The 20,741-nt window shown below is 39.0% G+C and overlaps 2 protein-coding genes across 2 annotated transcripts; one reads left to right on the forward strand and one right to left on the reverse strand.

The window, feature by feature from the left end:
* Positions 1-82: 82 nt before the first annotated feature.
* LOC134002181 (transmembrane channel-like protein 7) lies at positions 83-7,501 on the reverse strand. The gene is made up of 16 exons (XM_062441471.1): positions 7,371-7,501; positions 5,090-5,354; positions 4,797-4,945; positions 4,475-4,630; positions 4,298-4,383; positions 4,065-4,210; positions 3,835-3,982; positions 3,398-3,580; positions 2,932-3,077; positions 2,484-2,598; positions 2,273-2,370; positions 1,942-2,125; positions 1,563-1,693; positions 1,201-1,356; positions 995-1,073; positions 83-902 (listed from the first exon to the last, which is right to left on the reverse strand). Exons 1-16 carry the CDS (start codon positions 7,384-7,386, stop codon positions 708-710), a joined length of 2,253 nt encoding a protein of 750 aa, XP_062297455.1. The 5' UTR covers positions 7,387-7,501; the 3' UTR covers positions 83-707.
* A 2,463-nt stretch (positions 7,502-9,964) lies between these two features.
* On the forward strand, positions 9,965-20,168 carry tmc5 (transmembrane channel like 5). The gene is made up of 21 exons (XM_062433772.1): positions 9,965-10,081; positions 10,626-10,852; positions 11,053-11,130; positions 12,648-12,764; positions 12,911-13,013; positions 13,398-13,479; positions 13,573-13,833; positions 14,014-14,156; positions 14,321-14,465; positions 14,753-14,905; positions 14,993-15,004; positions 15,314-15,477; positions 16,142-16,217; positions 16,317-16,414; positions 16,542-16,637; positions 16,763-16,838; positions 17,374-17,507; positions 17,742-17,915; positions 18,787-18,865; positions 19,015-19,107; positions 19,191-20,168. The coding sequence occupies exons 1-21, from the start codon at positions 10,008-10,010 to the stop codon at positions 19,791-19,793; spliced, it is 2,988 nt and encodes a 995-aa protein (XP_062289756.1). The 5' UTR covers positions 9,965-10,007; the 3' UTR covers positions 19,794-20,168.
* Positions 20,169-20,741: the final 573 nt, after the last annotated feature.

The following is a 20,741-nucleotide window of genomic DNA, read 5'->3' on the forward strand; positions in this document are numbered from 1 at the left end:
GTACACATTTAACGTGCATGACATGAAAGAAAGGACACATTTTACAATGTGTGTAATGTATTTTATTTTCCATGTAAATTCAGCCACCACAGTCATATGTAAAGAGAACTATTATTTTAAAAAAGCATCTTCCTAAAATCTAACATTATTAATAGTACTAACAACCGTGAAGGAGTTACAAATGAGTCCCAATAAATGGCCTCTCTTTAGTGTTGTAAAATGTATTAGTTTGTACCTTGCATAATCTGGCAAATTCAGAGCAATTCATGATATAAATGTTAGGATTTATACAATGGATGTGCAGTACTGTGAACACAAACAGTAGAAAATTAGGACAAGTCTAGTGTTAATACATTTAAAGTGCATAAAACTCTAGAGGTTATAGTAATGCAAGTCCTTCTCAGAAGGAAAAGATGATAGCACATACAGTGAGGAAAACACCACAAAAACATCTGACCAGCAAGGGTTATTTTGGTCTAAAAAATATATAGACAATGCGGCATAATATTTTTTACAATATTCAGATTGTCACTAAAAGAACACTGAAAGGGCAACACAATAGTCAGCAGGTCCATAGAGTATATAGACTTTTCACAATACAAAAAAGAACATTATGGTATTAATGGAAAGAGTTTTGTTCCATTTAAATCCAGTCCATTCGTCCAGTGTAACATCTGTTTATTTGTCCATGATATTCGGCCCATGCTTCACACATGTGTGGAAGAGTCTGGAGGAGAGTGTGCCAGGAACACAGCTTCATCGAAGTTGTTGGAGAAGCTGGTGTGGTAGCTGGGGCTGCTTCTGCTGGTGCGGGGCTGAGACTTGGACACAGGTGATCTGATAGCTGAGATCTTCTGGGCCTGGCACAGCTTCTGGATCAGGAAACGCTTGTCTCGGCCCTCCTGAACAACAACACACAGATAAGAGATTCTGGTTCAAACTGTCTTTGCAATAGATATACTGAAGTCTGACATGTATTCTTGAGTAAACCCACCATGACAAGTTGCTCCCTTAGTTGGTTAATAACTCTCTTGTGAGCTCCAGCTAGAGCAATCACATAAAACATGGCCAAACTGCAGGGGAAAAATAGAAATAATGTTACGTTACAACTACAGACAGAAAAGATCAGCTGCCACCAACAGTTAAATCATCAGTTATGCAATAATCATACATGTCAATATACCTAACTGGAACACATACCATGTAATGACAAAGAAAGAGACAGCAAAAGCCTCTGATGCGAGAGCAAAGAGGAGGCCTTTTATTCCTTGGGGCAGCTTGGACACCGTACTTGGCAGCACCTCCCAGGAGGTGGTGTAATTAACAAATGGTCCACATGCCCGAGAAGAGTTTATTCTGTAAAAAAGGAATGGGAGGATGAATGAATATGCCAAAAGTCTCCATGTATATTTACCTAACATTTAAATTCATGAGATAATATTCACCTCTGATGTTCATGCTTTTATTCAATAAAGCTAATAAAGCTGCAGAGAAGCAGGCATGAAATTACCTAATAGACTTAAGTTAAAACATAATGTGGTCATGAGCAGCACATTACTCACTGTGCTACACTAACTGTGACAGGCACACAGGCCAGAAGCAAGCCTATCAGCAGCACGCCCAGGAAGAAGAAGTTGGAGCTGGAAGCTCTGAATGGACGTGTGGATGGACGGCAGTTCTTTATCAATGACACCTGGAAACCAAGGAGAGGAAAGGTAACAAAAATATCAACGCAGCAATAAGTTCTACAAAAATTACTCAAACTGCGCATCATACCAGAAGGAAAGTTGTCATTTCAGTATCTAAACAGACACAAACACCCTCAATTTTAAACACTGGCATCTCATCCCCAAACATACAGTCCAACTTTGTGTTTTCTTTTTTTCCAAGCCACGCAAAAGAACAGTCCACTTCTGAAAATGTATGTAGGACAAAAATCACCTTTTTGACGTAGAAGATGAAGAAGTATTTGATGGTGCAGATGGCAGGCAGCACTGGACAGTAGAACGTGCCGATCCAGCAGATCGTCTGACCGTAGACAATCTCAAGCACATTTTGAGGAATAGAAAACTCCTGCTGGCCCCACCACTTAGCCAGGCCACAGTCACAGTAATTCACTATTAGCCTGAGTAGAAAAAAGCAGCAATGCAAGAAAAGAAAATAATGAATCATACAATACACTTGAAAGTATGAGATGTAATAAAAAAGGCATTACACTCAAGGAAGACTGACAAAACCCAGCAAAATAAGTTATGTGTATGTTATGACTTACTTTCGGGGAAACTCAACAAAGATGGTGACTGCGATAATGATGATGAAATCAAAGATGGTGAGTTTGTACATTTCCTGGCCAACACGGGTCTCCCAACACTGTGGAGAACAGCTGTTAGATGTGAAGCCTTTACAAGAGACAAACTTAAACAGCAGGCAACTATGTGTCCTTCACTACTGTCACTACTTGAATACAGAAAAAAATGACTTACAGAGTAAAGCTTATCGTTATAGCCACAGACACAAGACCCTTTCTCACAGTTAGTGATCTGAGACCAGAGAGAGAACAGCAAAACCCCAATACTGGTCAACCGCATGAAGACACACCTGAAAGGTAGAACCAAAGAACAAAATGAACAGAGGACATGTGTTAAAGACTCAATTCAATTTAGCCATTTAGAGCGTTTTCACACCTGCTGTCTTTAGTTTGACTGAATCGAAGTGTAGTGCATTTTAACCCCTTGGTGCTGTTTGTTTAGCCAGGTGTGAAAGCAGCAATCTCAATCTCTGGAATAACCAACATATGTATACTGTTCAGATACCTCCTTTTTCTATCATTTTGCACATCACTCACCTCTGTTTGGAAACGTTTTTTCCCCAGATGTTTGTCTCCTGATGTGAATTACTTCAAATTTAACATGATTCTGAAATTGTGCATACCTCATGAGGGTGAAGCGGATCTCGAAGGCAGGCGAGTAGTCCTCGAAGTTGATGATAAAGGAGAAGAGGAGGGGTGTGATGAAGTTGGCCATGGTGATAACAATTGAGGGCAGATACTCAAAGATGAGATCCACAATGAAATTCACCTGAGAACCAGCAAAAGCGATATTGAGAGCAATAACTTTACCATTTAGAAAAAAAAAATCTCCTTTGACACTTACTGATGTTTGTCAAAATAAACTTTTACCCCAAACTATAAATATTTTAGGATGTGAACAAATTAGCCAAACTTAATTTTAATTAAATACTTTATAAACTTCAGTAACAAAAGAACAGCAGCAGGTTTTAAAGAGCTCACGTCTGTTTGGTGTCTGTGTTTTAATTAATAGGGTCAGAAGTTACTTAAGTGTATGAAGGGTACTGTAAACAACGACAATGACAGACAGACAGACAGAAAGCTCATTACCTTTACTGTGCTCATCTGTGCTTCCTGGGAGAAGATTGTGGCTATATAGATGCTGTAGAAGCAAGCAGCCAAAACACCAATGACAAAAAGGTTGAGGATGAAGCGGATGAGATAAATCCGACACTTCTGTTTGCGGGTGCGATCTGCAATTTTCTGTTTGATCCTCTCCTCCTCCAAATCAGTCTGGGGGATATAAGAATAAGCACGTTTTAAAACGAGGAAGGTATATGTTCAATAGGAGTGTAGTATTACACATTCATGATAATACATAATACACATAGAAGATGCATAAAATATCTATAGATACATGCAAACCCTTTAAAAAGAGGATTAAAACTGGACTTCTCTCAGCATGTAAAAATGGCCACTATTGCCTTATAACTCTTGGCCAATCCTGCTATATAAAAACATCCTGTTTAAAAGACAGATCAACTGACCTTTAGCTCATAGAGCAGACTGCTTCTCTTTAACCTTGCAGCATTCTCATTGGTGATGCAGAAATCCCAGCCAGCAAATATCTTGTTGCAAAAACTCTGGAAGCGGTCTTCATCCTGAATTAGGTTGCGTTTGAATCCTGTTGCAGACCTTGGAAGAAAGAAAAAAAAAAGTTATCCTCACAGATCCTACAAAAAAATGTGAATTCCTCATGATTTTGCCTTTGCAGTACCTTTTGACAATCCAGACGAGACTGAGGAAGAGGTAGGCTACAGTTGCCAGCAAGTAGGCCAGTGGTAAATTATAGGTGGTCCATGGAAAGTGGATTTTGTCCGCTTTATAGTAGCCATAGAAAAGATAGGTCTGTTCTAGGAAGCCCTGAGGATTAAGCACAAGAAGTGAGTGAGGAAAACCACTGTGGTAGTTTCTGTAGAGACCATTTTAAGATAAAATGCGAGGACTTACTCCACCCGAGAGCAGATCAGTGATGTGCTCATGGAAGTTGACGAGACCTCGGCGAGCGCTGCTTGGATACACACTACAGTTACTGCCTGTGGTCAAACACAGTAAGATATAAGCTTGATTTTGGATGTTAGCATATTTTGTCTTCTGACTGAATGCTGGATGAGCTCTACCACTGACCATCATTCTGGTTGTACGTAATGTTCCCTCCAGCATGGGGGGCAATGATGATGGGCAACATGACAAAGCTGAACACGAGCACAAAGATGATCAAGTTGAGCATGACCAGGAAGCGCAGGAACGAAAAGTAAGACAGGATCCCTGTGCCGAACATCCCTGTTACATGCAATAGAGAGACAACAAAATCAGAAGTGGTGTATTTTCTGTTAGAGCAAAAGTACATTTACTCATTTTGGCCATCCTGAATAGAAATCAATAAATGTCTCTGAGGCTAGGGATACACTTTTCTAATGGTCAGACTACCTCATTATCAGGCTCTCACCCTCTATCAGGTGGATGTCTCCCCTCCAGAGCTGCAGGTAACTCAGCCATTCTTGGGCGTCATCTCTCAGCCTCCTCAGATGCCTGCCGGTGTTTTGCTTCCACTGTCTCCAGCTGCTGAGCCCTTGATCATTTTCAAGGCACTGCGTTCTAGCCAAATAAATAGCTAATTGTGAACCAAGTTTGCTGTTTGCACCTTTTAAAAATAGCCTTAGGGAATATGTAATAACTGTGTATGCTTTAACACCTCATTAAAAGATGATGCTGAGGAGACTATAATGGTGTAATTCCTACTTGTTTCTGCGTTTCTCAGCCATGGACTTGGCTAGTTCTCTGATGGGTCTCTGCAGTGTCAGGGTCTTCTGTTTCTCCTCATTTCTGTTGACTGTGTTCACTGCCCATTTCCCACTTCCAGAGGAGCTGCGCCGCGCTTTGGAGCTGCCCTTTCGTTTGGGGCCAGCAGTCGACGACTTCCTGCGGTACAGCAGGGACTGGTAGCTGGGAAGCTGGTCCAGCAGTGGGTTGCTGTTGACTCTTCCACTATGGTCAGTGAAGAACACTTGAAAAAGATGGAAAGATTAGGTCAAGCTACACAGAGACAATGATAGGGTTACCATTCATATGATATAGTAACGTCAACATCCCGACTTTCAACTGCCAACGTTTACAGTAAGGTTAAAACCAGTGGTGGAAAATAACTGAGCACTAACATAGGGGCATTTACTCAAGAACTGTACTGAAGTACAATTTTAAAGGTTCTTGTATTTTAGGTTCAGGGTTAGTTCGAGTATTTCCATTAGATGCTACTTTTTACTTCAACTACCTTTCAGAAGGAAATATTGTACTTTCTACTGCACAATTTTATTTGACAGCTTTAGTTACTTTTCAGATGAAGATTTGACACAATGGATAATATAACAAGCTTTTAAAATACAACACATTGTTAAAAATGAAACCAGTGGTTTGCAACCTTTTTGTCTTTTGACATCTTACAAAAAAGCAGTGTGTAGTCAGGCTCACATTTCAGATGTCTATGAGTTGTTAACAGCTCCACCAAATAGTGATTTTTCCCACTAAACATCTCACATGGTTTCAATTCAATAAATGTTAAAATGATTCAATATTTCACCAAAAATCAAAGATGAGAGAAAAAGTCCAAAAACTGAACAGCTATAGCTACAGCTACAACAGTAACATGCTACTTATACACTGCTGCTTCAGTATGAATGATGTCATATATAATAATATATCAGTCAGAGGGACCAAACCACTACTTTTACTGTAATACTTGAATACTTATATACTTTTACTTAAGTGGGATTTATCATACAGGACTTACTTGAAATGGAGAGTTTTTACATTGCTGCATTGGTACTTTTGCTGAAGTAAAGTATCTGAATACCTTTTCCACCCCTGGTTAAAGCTGAAGGTAAAATGTATCAATCTTCCACTACCAAACTGCATGAATACATGTTAGAGTTATTGAGCTTTTCTGTAGGAGTTGCTGATACAGTTATGAAAGACTGTTTTTATGTGTTATGTGTTTTTTATGTGTTTCTTCTTTTTTATTATTTATTAGCTCTTTTGCACTGCCAAGGACTGCACTTAATTTCGTTGTACCTGTTACAATGACAATGAAGATATTATGATTCTTCTGATTATGATTCTGAGACTTAAGAAACAACTGCAAAACTAATTCTGTGGTATAACAATTGTGCTGAAGGCTATATCATTGTATATAATTGTTATACAGTGTTTAATACACTGACCTGCCAGTCAATGGAGTTTTACTCATTTGTAGGTATCATGTTAAGTATTCCATATCTTTTACAAGGACACCTAATGACTTTCCCAATAATAAACACTTATTACTACAGACCAACATAAGAAAGAGGAGTTGTTAAAGAGGCATTTTGTTGCCTTGCACTCTATATGTTATTCTATAATAACTGGAGAATTCACCTACTTCTTAGAAGATATTAATGTTATTCAGTGTAATGCATGCCGCACAATATGACAAAAAATGTGAGTCTACAATTACTCACAGCATGCAGCCACAATCATTTAACACTGTTCATTTCACATCATTTTTCTGGTTTTCCAGTATTCCTGATATGTTTTAGATGATTTACTGGAACTGTCCAGTGTTATATTTAAAAAAAAATGAAAACATATAGTAAGACATGGTGTGTCTTCTAGCAGGTAGGTTACATGTTGGTTTCTAATGTGAGCAACAGGTTGGTTAATGTCCTCCTAGTTGTAGCCTACCAGACAATGACTAAAGATGCAGACTCAGCAAACAAAAATGCCAACAGCGGAGTTTCGACTCGGTGAAAAAAAAAAGAAGGGTCAAATAAAGCCAGACAAAGCCTATATTTCCTGTTACTTGTGCCACTCACACCATTTACATTTACATTAACTAGAAGGACAACGTTGTTAGCCTGTTGTCAGCAACTATAGAGTAAAGTTCCAGGCTAGCGTTACTAGCTGCTGGTTAGCTGGTGTTGAAGGAAGGTTTTGTTAACTACGTTAACTTAGAGACAGCTAAATACACACGCGTTAACTTCAGCTTTACCTGTGTCGACCTCCATCGTTTCCTTTTCCTGATAAGAGTAAATATGTTGGACTAGGTTATGTTAGCTAACTTAACTGGCAGTTTTCCTCGTCAGCTGGGAGTTGACGCTCCAATTGTCAGGAAGACAACAGCTTTTCCTAGACCGCACTTCCTGAATCAAGGAGCGGCTTCACTGCGGTTTCTGATCCACTCATATCCTGTGTGTTTTATCTCCTCACTGCTTTTAAATGTCAATTCATGTTTCACTTACTCACCTTTGAAGTTGTGAAAACAATTAAATAGTGCAGTGGTGAAATGTAACTATGTACATACTCAAGTACTCTACTTCATTACAATTTTGACGTACAGTATTTGTACTTGACTATTGCCATTTGATGCTCCCTATATATCACTCCACTACATTTCATATTGTACTTTCTCCTCCACTACACCACATTTATTTAACAGCTTTAGTTAACTCTTCAGATTGAATGTTAGCTATCGACAGGAAATAATAAGTGTATAAATTACACTGCATTGCTAAACATTAAACCAGTATCTCCTGACGTTTTTTTAATCTTGTTACTCAAAAATCAGTTGTGTCTCTTGTATAAAATCAGAAAACTTCACACTGATTTTTTCAAAGGAGGGGCCCAACCCCCAGGTTGAATACCACTGGATTATAGCTAAAATAACTTTTATAAAGTAGTTCAAACTAGCTCCACCTCCAGCAGTTACAACAGTATTTATTATAGGCGGAGGACAGTTTTTTAAAAGACAAGTACTTTTACTTTTAATATAGAACATTTAGCTCATAATACTTCTGTACTTTTACTTTAGTAGAATTCTTCATGCAGAACTTTTTACTCATGGAGTAGAGGTTTTGCCTCTTTTATTTAAGTAAAGGATCTTCCACCACTGAGAGATTGTCAGGGGCAGATAATTAATTAAAGTACTTCAGTGATGTGGTATTTCTCTTCCACAAAGTAAGTGCACTTGTGAGAGACATGTAAAAAAAAAAAAAAAAAAAGAACTGCCAAACAAAATACAGCAGAATTTGAGATATCCCAATTTATGGTCCAGTGTGAGTCAACCCTTACACACAAAAACACTGCTTGCTGCATTTCCCAAATGTCTCTGAATCTCAAACTCCTAGTTTTCTAGGCTTTCTATTATAAATATGAAATCTTAAGCAGACTTTAGAAAGCTGCCTCCATGGCCACAAAGGATATTATACAGGCAGAGCGCCACGATGAGTAAACTGAATGTGTGAGTGTACCTGTGAGGCAAAAAAGAGGAAGAAAAGAAATGAGAAGAAGGAGCATAACAACTCAAGACAGTGAGTAGCAATGCATTATATATCCAATAAAATGCAATTGTTTAAAAACAGTATTCATAATGAAGGGTTAGGGTTGAATTTAATCTATAAAGTTGACCAGTTTCTGGTTTACAGACCATAAGAAACACACAGCAAAATAATGTAATTCCTGATTGGAGTGTGTAATATGTAGTGCTGTATACACACTTATCCTGTGTTACACTTTGACCAAGGGATTTTCCCTTTAGTTTGTGAGTTGTGTGCAATAATACTGAACTTGTGAGTGCACTTCCTTCAAGCACTCCATTCCTGTTGTGGAAAATTATTTATTTATTCATTATTGATCTGTCTATCTATCTGTAGACAAGTTCAGGCAGTAAGCAGCACCACAAGTCAGCCTAGGTACAGCACAGACACCCACCTGAAATCCTAATAAGGATGCCAATTACATTTTTAGCCTTTGGGATTCATTATCCTTGTCATAACAGTGTCCTCATGAGATTTGCATGACCTATTCAGCTGCAGTGGACTTTTACCTTTATGGGTTTCACACACTTCCTGGTAGCCCTTGTCTTTTATCTCACAAACAGTGCGTCTAAAGCTGACTCACAGATTAGTCCTCAGGCTCGCATGGACTACTGGAAAGACTCATTCTTCATTCATTCTTCAAAGTTTCATCAGGACGTACATATTCTCTTACCATCACAACACAATTACCAGGTAAGAAGGGCTTGTTATTAGAGCAGAATGTACTGGAGCAACATTTTTCATTACTACCACATCTTGGCATTTCTATCACAGTCTATGAGGTTTATCCTTTCTACCTTTCATGGCTAATTTTCTCTGTTAACTGTTGGTCAGATTTTCCTATCCTGCTATCCTTTAGTAGCTCTACATGGGAAACAAGGAGTTGTGTTATTATATGTGGTAGAAACCAAACCTGCTGTATGAATTAATGATGAATGCATGAGGATGGGACCAACGGATTCAATTACAAATGCTTTACCCTGACAATGTAGCTGTCACTCTGAGCATGCTACTTGGCATCAACATGCAATGCTTCTCATTTAAGTTATAGTAAAGTTGACTGAGCTGGCAATTGAAGCCAATATGTAATGAAGGCAAACACTCTTATCTTTCTCATTGTAAGTTTAGACCCATTACTACAGTCATCTGTGTTTTTTTGTTTATCCAGTGGAGCAAGATTTTTTTAAAGTGTGTTACTGGAACTGGACTTAAACACACATCAGTAGATTTAAGAGGGGCTGTGACGGAGTGAGCTGAAGGAGAAGAAGAGCAAAAGGATCAATTTGAGCAAAAGGATCAATTTGAAGGATCTCATGTCAAGTTACAGCAACGGAGGATTTTTCAACGCCGCCTACCATGACAGCGAGACTCTGGAAATTGATAGAAGGTTTGTGGTAATATCATAACAAAAAATACAGTTTTGTCTTAAAATGTGCATCACTAGATAATTTATCCGGTAAAAAAGGGAGCTATTTTGCCATTTATCAAAGAACGTGCTTGAGGGATTGCTGTGGGTAAGAACAAACAGTTTGTACTTTTAATCAGAGGGCATATAGAAGAGCAAACAGGATGTGCTCAAGGATTAGACAGCTACACAGGGGTAAAAACTTGGAAACAGGTCAAACTGGAACTTTCTAAAGAAATGTGTCTGGGGAAAAAACATACTTATGCAATTTGACTCTGAAGTGTACTCACAAACTTAATCATTGATTCTTTGTAGAGAATTACATATCCACATGAGAAAAAAAACATCACCCCGATTGCAGTCATATCTATTGCAGTGGTTTTTAATCACAGATGATAATTGCATCGTAATCATGACTTGAAATTCCAGTTCTTGTTTTAGACTGATAACCACAGTCCTCAAATGACCACCAAGATAAGCAGTTCATTTTTCACGTATTAATTGATTTATTTAATGCGGTCTCTAGGTCTTCCAGTAAAACCCATCACACTAACCCCTATGCCAGGGAAGACCCAGCCTGGCGGGGTGAGAGAGCAGAGACACATCACTCATCAACAGGTTGGAGCAGCAGTGATGATGTAGGGAGAGCACCTTGGGGGAGCAGGCAAGACGAGAGCTGGAGGGGGAGAGAAAGCATCCCCATGGGCGTCCTGTCAACGCACCAGGGGAGCCCTTCATGGCAACATGACCACAGTAAGTGGACCATCTCTGTGTGATAAGACTAGATTTAATGAGTAAACCAGAACTGTGAAACTTGAGTCTCTGTATACATTTTGAACCGCTGGCCCCAGCTTTTTGTGCCTCTCTGTGCTGCTAAGTGACACATAGTGACATAGTGACACATGATACCTAGCCTGTTAATGTCTACACAATCTCCTTCTTCAAACATTTAGATCACAGTACATTCCAGATCGCCCCTGACTCTCAGTATGATCGAACAATGTCTATTCGACTTCCTTCTTCAGGTAATGGTTGAACCATTTTTTCTCCATTAGTAATACTTGCTTTTCACAATCACTGTGTATCCTCATGCTGTTGCCATGGTCTCACTAAACACAGAATAATGGGAAATGAATGTGACGTTGATGTTGACTTGTTGACTTTGCCTATCAATCAACTTAGAAAACTAGGTGAACATTAATGGAAGCTGTGCACAATAACAAATGGTCGGGAAGACAAGGAAGTTGGCAAACAAAATTAAACAGAGGGAATTGGGTTGCTTGGAAAACATTATCTTAATCCGTAGGTCATAATAAAGGCTTGCGTACATGCAGGACGGCTAAGTTAGTGCATTATTGTTGTCAGGCATTGTTTCCTTTGTGCTGTAAATGTAAATTACTGACCCTATCTTGAGCTTTCAGCTTAAGTTTTCAACAAAAAGAGAACTTTCTAATATTTTTATCTACCAGTCAATCTGTCATTTGGTCCACTGTTTTGTCCCAGCTGAAATATCATAAAAACTAGTCAATGAATAGCCAATGAAATTCGGCACAGATATTCATTGCCACATAAGGTCTTTCCTAGTGTCATTAGCAGGTCAAAGTTTCCACTTGTCATGTAAAATAACTTACTAGACTAATTGGCATAAACAGTGCCCAGTGGAGGAGTCCTTGTGACTTTGGTGATCCCCTGGATTTTCCTCTAGCACTGTAATGAGGTTGACATTTGTGCTTTTGAGTAAAATGTCTCAACAATTATTGGGTGGATTGTGATGAAATTCAGTTCAGGGATTCACATGTCCTTCAGAATGAACTGAAAAAACTTGAATGAACCTGGCAACCCCATCACTTTCCATATAGCAGCATAATCAGAGCAACCTTTTAATTTGTCAAAGTTTAATTATAACCAAATACCTGCTGTAAAACCAATGACATGCTCATCACCCACAGTTTTACATTGTTTTTAATGTTAATTATCAAATAGTAGCATGCCAACATGCAAAACTAAGATGGTGAACATGGTGAATATGTTGGCATTGTCATTGTCTGATGTTTAGCCCAAAACATTGCTGTACCTACCACAGTGACTGTTATAATACAGCTTAATTATACTGTAATTTGCTTACCATATTATTAAGCATACTATCTGTGAATAATAGCAGCCATAGTAATATTGCAGTTGGCACAGTAGTTCCTGGTAATCTGATAAAGTGCAGCACGAACAGCTATAGTATGATAGTATTTATCTGAAGTAAAGATAGTGTTAAAGGTATAGTAGCATTCACATTAGCTCATACCGTGCATTGCACTGCTTTCAGCTCCACTTTCAATCATTGTGTATCTACTGTAAATAATACAAAGATCTCAAAGTAAGATGCAGTTTTTGAACAGGAAAATCAAAAAAAATACCATCTCTTTTAAGTTCAAGTGTTACATTTAAAAATTGTTTTTTTGATAACTGTCACTTTTTAACATCAAACTCAGGAACATCTCTGATGATCATTTCCAAACACCATAATACTTCCTTCTCCTCTTGTGTTTTCACCCAGGAAACATGACAATGAGGTGGAGGGGACTTGCAATGAGAAGGATGAGCATGTTTCCAACGGCTGGTCCTGACCAGCTAGCTTTTGCAGAGGATGCCATCAGGGACGAGATGGAAAATGGTAAGAACCTGTGACAGGTGTCGGATTATTCCTGTGGATGTGTGCAATGTGAAGTGTGACATCTGATCTGCATGCTGGATGGTCGCCCATGTAAAGATAACAGACAACGACTGTCTTGTCTTGTCTTGTCATCTCCTGTGTGACAGAGGAACAGAAACTGGTCGAAGAACTTGTTGCCTTGTCGACACGAGATCGAATCCGGGCCATTCAGGACCTTCCGATGAGCTTTGAAGAGAAGAAACATATCAGGTGGGTTCGACTGACAAGAAGTTAAAGGTTTCCTTGTCAGTGTCCCTGTAAACACTTAGTTAACCATTACACCCTGACAAGAACCATAAATTTAAGATCCTGTTTGCAAGACTTGGAGGTATTTAGAGTGTGGCTCAGTAGTGTTGCAATATAGAGGAGTTACGTATATCTGAGCAAATAGACATATATACAAACTGCTGTGCTCTTGTTTCAAGGTACATTACACAAGAAACTATTAAACTGAAAGCCAGTCCAAAGGTTTTTCTGCAGACTGCAGTGATCAATCATTGTGGCATATCTTGTAATTTATCAGGAGATTACTGTATGCGCTTTTAGGGCAAATGTCATTATCACACCAAATTATGTTGTAAATTATCTTCACAGGAACCAAGTGCTGGCATTTAAGTCTTCCAAGCAGTCTCATCAGTTCACATGTTTTGCTGATTGCTCTGAGAATGTGTCGCTGGTGAGTCTCTCAGCAGTTACAAAACAACTCATTTTGATTCATAACATGTGGTTGTGTAGTATTGACAGTATACGTCACAAGCTGTACTTTCAGTCTCTCCGCAGGTGCGGTTACAACATAAATTCAGCTAGACAGACCTTGGAGCTGTGGCAAGGCATCATGAAAGAGATTGGTGGCAAGTTTGGCACCAGCGTCCTCTCCTATTTTCTGTTCCTCAAGTGGTTGCTCATGTTCAACATTTTCTCCTTCCTGGTCAATTTTGGCTTAATCACCATCCCAGTCCTTGTTTATGACCACTCACCCAACAAACCACCAAATGTGAACTTCAGAGGACTGGAGATACTAACTGGAGCTGTAAGTGGAAGTTCAAATCAAACCACAAACCTTTCTTGACCTGAAAGAGTCACATAATTATCACTCGACTCTGCAGTGCCTCTCAGCTCTACAAAACATTTTAGCATCTTTCAGCTCATTGTTTTGGTTTAATGGCCTGTAACTTCACTGTTTTGGCCCTCAATGTTACGGTTTCTCCAGGGTTACTTCAACTACACCGTCATGTACTACGGTGGCTACAGCAATGAAACCCTTGAGGGCCTGGTCGACTATAACATGCAGCTGTCCTATTTCTTCACCATTGCAGTCTACATGGTGCTGTGTGGAATTGCACTTATCTTCAGGTCAGTCCTCTTTATAACTTGTGGAACAGCTCTGATTACAGATTGATTTAGATTGATATTTATTCTACATGAATACATCCTGCATTTATTGTACTTCCCTCTGAATTCATCCAACTGTTTTTTGTGTTATGTATTTTTCCTGCTCCATCTCTTTCCTCATGCAGCATGGCAAGCTCATTCAGGAAAAACTATGTGCTTGCGGATTCATCGTCAAACAGTGCATGGCAGCTTTTGTGCAGCTGGAATTTCAGTATTACCAATGAGAAAGCAGTGACACAGCGCATGAACAACCTCTGTGTACAGCTTAAGGTAAACACTCACACAACACACTATTACAAACCCACTCAATCAAGAAAGGAAGTCAGGAAAGAGAAGTTTGTTTTTGCCACCATAAAAAGAGGAAGAGCTCTTATCACACCTTCAACACTATAATCACAACATCTCTGACAGATGGGGTTTATAGTTACATTTAAGAAATCATCTGTAGCTTGAGAGGATTTCATTACAATGCTTTCATTGGTTAATTCCTTTTTTAGGACACATCACACGGCTCATTATTTTTCATCACCGGGTTTGTCCTCTTTCCGTCTTTCCAGGAGTCTTTGTCAGAGAAGGCCCAGGGGGAGTTGCTAACCCGCACTGAAAAACTGAAGCACTTTGGGATTTATCTGGGCTCGTGGCTTCTCTCCACCAGTCTGGCTGTTGGCTGTGGAGCCAGCGTCTACTACCTCTGCCAATTTGAACAGCAGGTACATAAATTCAAATCAAGATGGAATAATTAGACTCATGGCAAAAATAATTGTTGGAATAATTGTTTTTATTGACGGAAACTACAGAGAGCAGGAAAAGTGGGTACCTCTCAATAAAACTTTCTTCTCTGTCCAGACAGTTCCCTTGAGAACTAAAGGTTGCATATCATTTTAAGGAATTTAGTTAGGCTACTACATGCAGTGTGATAACACTTTATGGCATGTAATGTTGCCTGTTGGATCTTTAAAGTCCATATCAGCATGCGTCATAAGCTTATACCCTACTGACAGTAATATGTCAAGTCATTTACTGACAGAGCAGAGCTTAGCTTGAATCATTTCATTGGATGTATTGTTAGTTGTCCAGCGCTTTCTTGTTGTGACCTCCATCTGTTATCTTTACAGGAGGTAACGGATGCCGACCACTGGTCTCTGACTCAGGAGGCAGAGACTCTCTTGGTTCCCTTTATGGTGTCTCTGATTAACCTGGTCGTCCCACTCTTCTACTCCCTCTTCAACAAGTTTGAGCATTACTCCAGCCAGCGCAGACAGATCTACGCTTTGGTACTCAGGTTAGATAGCAGGGATCATACAGTTCATGAATTAAAGGGCATAAGATTGAGGAATATGTTTTATTTTAAAAGAAATAGTTTGGCATTTTAGAAAACAAATGCTTATTCGCTTTCTTGCAGAGAGTAAGACGAGAAAATTACTGTCTTATCTGTCTGTTCAGTGGAGCCAGCAGCCAATTAGCTTAGCTTAGCAAAAACACTGAAAACAGAAGGAAATAGCTAGCTTGGCTCTGTCTAAAGGTAACCACTTCCATCTATGAGCAACTCGAAATTGGAACGTTATATGTTGTTTGTTTAATACATACACACACAAAAGCATGAAACACCAATTTGTGTTTCTTTTACATAGGGTTAGGTTAGGCTTTTTCTTGGATGAGTGCAGTGGTTTTCTTGAGTCTTGCTGTCTCTATTACTGAGTCTCCAGGAAGTCACTGCACCTGGTTTGGGGTTTATTTTACCTTTTGGCAAAGCTAGGCTAGCTGTTTCAACCGTTTCAAGTCTTCATGCTAAGCTAGGCTAACTGTACCCAGCCTCCAGCTTCATGGAGTGGATATATGACAGTGGTATTAATCTTCTCATTTAACTAGATAAAGCACATTTCCCCTAAATCTCAAACGAATCGTATCAACGCTTGAAATGTGTCTTTCTCTTTTCTCGCTTACAGAAATGTGTTACTCAAGGTGTCCATTCTGGGTGTCTTATGTTATTACTGGATGAATGTGGTGGCTGAGAAGTTTTCGGTATGTTTGACAGAAATTAACCTTTCATTGCCTTTTGCAAGTACACTATCAAGTTCACCATATAAGCCTTCATTCACCCATTTAATGTGTTTCCTGCAGTGTTGGGAATCCATGGTAGGCCAGGCTTTGTACCGCTTGGTCATTGTTGACTTCTTCTTTCTGATGTTGGGATCCTTCTTTGGAGAGTTTCTCAGCAAGTAAGTTTAAGTATTAAGTGTAAGTAAGTAGTAAGTAAGTTTAATACATTATTTTCTTCTTTTAAACTACAAAAATGTCAAAAAGTAGCTTCAAATGTGAATCACATTCATGATTTATCTTTTACAGTGTGATTGGGACCAGATTTCTACCACGTCTGGGGGTTCCAGAATTTGACGTTGCCAGAAATGTACTGGAACTCATCTATGCACAGACTCTAGCCTGGTAAGAACAGTAGTTTGGCACATTAATTACTCTGTTGTATTGTGATCAGGACTCATATTTTCTACCCTGATGCCAGTTCCAATTTTCTTTTAAAGGTTCTTGTGTCTTCTATTTTCTCTCCATAGGATTGGAATCTACTTTTCTCCTCTTCTACCTACTATCCAGATTCTCAAATTTTTCATTATGTTTTACTTGAAGAAGGTAACTATATGTTCACAAGGTTTAGAGGTCTTGGTAACGGTAAACTGACCTGCCACGGTGATACACTGCCATAGGCAGATACAATGCCATCAATGCCTGAGCAGCTTTATATTCTCTTTAGGCTCATATTACTGTATTTGTGCACCTGGGTCAATAATTAATTAAAATCCTTTCATCACATTGACTGTTTGCTTTATTTTGAGTAATGGAAAAGACAGGCATGGTTTGGGATTTACAGAGTAAACTATTGGTTGCATTGTACCAGGCAAGGTCAATCAATCCCAGAAAAGTAAATGACTTAAGTATGATTGGTAATTTGACCTGGGCTGGATCTGGTGCTGCTGAATGTTTCATGAACATGCTGAATGACCTTTGAAGCAGTGCTATTCAAAGTTCTGATGAGATCGTCATGTTTTCTATTATGAAATGAAATGGATATGATGTTTAAGTTGTGGTTTTGAAAATGTAAATAGCGTTATCTGAGATTATTAATGAAAATGGTGTTTGTGTGATATGTGTTTGTGGACCACCCCAGGTCAGCCTGACACAGAATTGCCAGCCTCCGCGGCGGTCAGGCAGGGCAGCTCAGATGCAAACCATCTTCATCGGCCTCCTCTTCTTCCCTTTCTTTGTGGGAGCCCTTTCCATGGTTGCATACACTGCCTGGAGGTATGCAGTCATGGCCTATTTTGACCATTATAAAAACCTTTATCTCACAAAAAACAAAATTTTATAAGATCATTAATTTTTTCACAAAATTCTCACAAAAACCCAACAATCCCACATCGTAATACATTCTAGATTCTCGGCCAGTGAATAAATTCACCCTTATGCTTCATGCTGTTATTCTTGTTGACAAATCAAACTTAAATCTTGTTTTCTCCACCCTGTCCTGTTCTGTAGACTGACTCCCTCTGAGCGGTGTGGTCCATTTCGTGGACTCAACAGTACCTTCAGTGTGGTTGGAGTCTGGATAGATGATCTGGAGGAGATCCCTGGTTCCGACTGGGTGGTCTGGATCTACCAAAATGTCATCAGAAGTGAAATCTTCTATTTCCTTATCACTCTCATCATACTGTAAGTCCATATGTGTGTTTAAATCCACAAGAGAAAAATCAGTCACAATTCATAATCTTATCACTATTTGTGCTGTTCAGAAATTATTCTTAATTTAGACAACAATCTTACCTCAATCTGCATTTACTAGTTGTTGTGGTTTTTGCTCAGTTTTCATAAAATTGTAGATGTCAACTTCTCTGACGACTTCTTGAGACTGACAGTTCATTCTCAACTGCTAAAACAGCAGCTGACAAAACATTCTTACCTCAAAGTTCATTTAGTAGCTGTCTGGTAGCTTTCAATCATAACACATGATTTTTATAAGCAGGAGAGCTTAATGTGTTTTGCAGGGCAACAGTCCAATTCTAATTTAAATATATAATTGTAAAAATATGAATGTCATAATTGAGAGTGTTCATATGTGTGGTGGAAACTCTCAATTTTAATCTTTAATCATTGTATATTGTAATCTTAGGACATTTTCAACTAAATGGACAGTCATGTGTATGTAACATTGTGATAACCTCATGTTATGTCCGGAGCAGTAAACCTTACAGTTAATTAATAAAAAAGAAAAAAAAAGAAAAAAGAAAAGGTTTGTTAGGACATGAAACAGTCTGTGAAATGTATCAGCGGATGAGTCAAGCAGAGTAACCATGGAGCTTAATGCAGCAGCATAAAAGCAGCATAATACCAAGCAGTCACAGTGTTGCAGGGATTTTATTGACGTTGATTTGATTATTAAAACATAGAGGTAATGGAAACTGGAACTCTGCCTCCATGCATGTCTGTCTTTCTGCCATTATGCAAATTGTTTTTTTAGTAGCAATATGAAAGTCTGCTTTCCTTTTACCTGCTCTTCTGTTGACTGTCATGTTTTTTCTCTCAGAGTTTTCATATATATCTTCTGGCAAGTCACTAAGGGCCGCAAAGAACTTATTGTTCTTCTGAGACAACAAATTGTTAACGTGAGTGTGGTTGAAAAAACTCTCCTTGCCTTTATTTTGTTTTCCTTTTGGAGCTGGTATGCCTGTTTAACCTTGGTTGCATTTTAAATGAATGTTTTTTAGTAATATCAGTTTTATTTCCTTCTCTGACTGCTTGTTTTTCTCACCAGGAGGGGAAAGACAAATCCTTCTTGTTAGAAAAGCTGCAAAACCTCCAGAAAGCTAACCCTAATAAAAAACCCAAACCAAAGAATCATAAAAAGGTTTGTCTTTAAAATTATTTTTATGCTAACCATTCCTCCTGAGATTTGTTTTCAACCCTTAAGCCTTTTTTTTTGTTTTTCAGCACACGAAACGGCGTTCCGATGACCAATCTTCAGGCGGTCAGTCCACCTCAAACGCCATGGTTCAGGCTTTACTTGCTCGCCAGCGGCTTGAAGATGATGAGGAGAGGCACAGCGCTGGCGGATTGCCCGTTCCCTCAGACATCTCCACCTCCAGTGTTCTGATGCAGGCCATGTTGGCACGTCAGAGAGCTGATAAACAGGATGAAGATTTGTGCCAGATGCCCAATAAACACCAGACATCCTCCAGCGCCCTCGCGATGGCCATGCAAGCGAGAGGGAGGGCTGAGGATCATGGGAGGGATGAGTACTACGGCGCAGAAGATTTTTCTGAAAACTCTTTCAACAGATCCAGCACTTTAATGCAGTCTATGCAAGCCAGGCAAAGAGCGGAAGAGAATGCAGCCTATGATGTAGATGATCCCTCATCTTCAGTGTCAAGCGTTATGATGCAAGTCATGCAAGCCAGGCAGAGAGCGGAGGAACAGGACAGGATTCAGGTTCCTGCTGCCCCACAAAATCCAGCTCCCTCAGGCTCCAGCTCTCTCATACAGGCCATGTTGGCCCGGCAGCAGGCCCAGAATGAATATGATGATGGGTACTGAACAAACCAGTCTGACTTTACCATAACTAAATAGAGCTGAAAAGAACAAGTAAATTGTTTTTTAGTCAGCTGACCTAAATTAGCCTTATCAGGATGTGATTTCATGGTTTTGTGCACAATTAAAAGGATTCCTGCAAAAGAACAAAAAACTCATATACATACAGACATATATATACACAAATACACACATATATATATATATATAGCAGGCCTACTGTATGTGAGGTCTACCTCTTTATGCACTTTTTTAAATATTTAATTATATATTTATATTACAATTAAATAACAGATAATCACTTTAACAAATACATACAAGGCCTGTTCATGTGCCATTACATGTCATTTTAATTTAAACATTTGTTCATATTGTATATATTCTCTTTGAAATGTAGATGAACACAAATAAAAGAAAGGCAAAAATAAATAAATGACTGTCCTCTGCATATACCACTGTCAAATATGGCTTTTGAAAATAAAATATGAATGCCAAAATAAGCCGGTGACAACCAAGAAAATGCTAAAATGCAGCCACCAGCGTGGACGGAGTGAGACATCGGTTTTTCAAAGGTGGTGTGACAATTGACACAACACTGCCCTCTTTTGGTAATACATGGACAATACCTCGGCAGGCGCTGACCTTTCCGGGAGTATTTATTGTCTTCCAATCAAAGCAGAAAAACATCAAATGAAAATTACAAACTATTTTGAATTATTCACATTTTGTCAGGATATGATACTAAACTGATTATTCTTTCTATGAACCTTCATGGGAGAAAAAGCTGCCTCATAACTTTGAGCTCAGTTTATTTCAATGCTGGTTCACAATGGTCAAACAAAGTGTAGTCCCCATTTAGGGTTTGTGAGACAATACAACAGTCATTGTGAACATCCAGAAGAAAATGTATACATTTATAATTCCCCACAACCATTCTGTGTGCAAAAGTACTGC

The sequence above is a fragment of the Scomber scombrus genome, chromosome 2, assembly GCF_963691925.1.
Source record: "Scomber scombrus chromosome 2, fScoSco1.1, whole genome shotgun sequence".
NCBI lineage: Eukaryota > Metazoa > Chordata > Actinopteri > Scombriformes > Scombridae > Scomber > Scomber scombrus.

Excerpts from the sequence above, each read along its gene's own strand:
- LOC134002181 (XM_062441471.1), bottom strand. Across the intron at positions 4,211-4,297 it reads CTGATCTGCTCTCGGGTGGA|GGCTTCCTAGAACAGACCTA; the intron begins GTAAGTCCTCGC and ends CTTAATCCTCAG. Across the intron at positions 3,078-3,397 it reads CACAGATGAGCACAGTAAAG|GTGAATTTCATTGTGGATCT; the intron begins GTAATGAGCTTT and ends GCTGGTTCTCAG.
- tmc5 (XM_062433772.1), top strand. The coding sequence starts at position 10,008 with ATGTCAAGTTACAGCAACGGAGGATTTTTCAACGCCGCCTACCATGAC. Across the intron at positions 13,014-13,397 it reads GAAGAGAAGAAACATATCAG|GAACCAAGTGCTGGCATTTA; the intron begins GTGGGTTCGACT and ends TTATCTTCACAG. Across the intron at positions 18,866-19,014 it reads TGAGACAACAAATTGTTAAC|GAGGGGAAAGACAAATCCTT; the intron begins GTGAGTGTGGTT and ends TTTTCTCACCAG.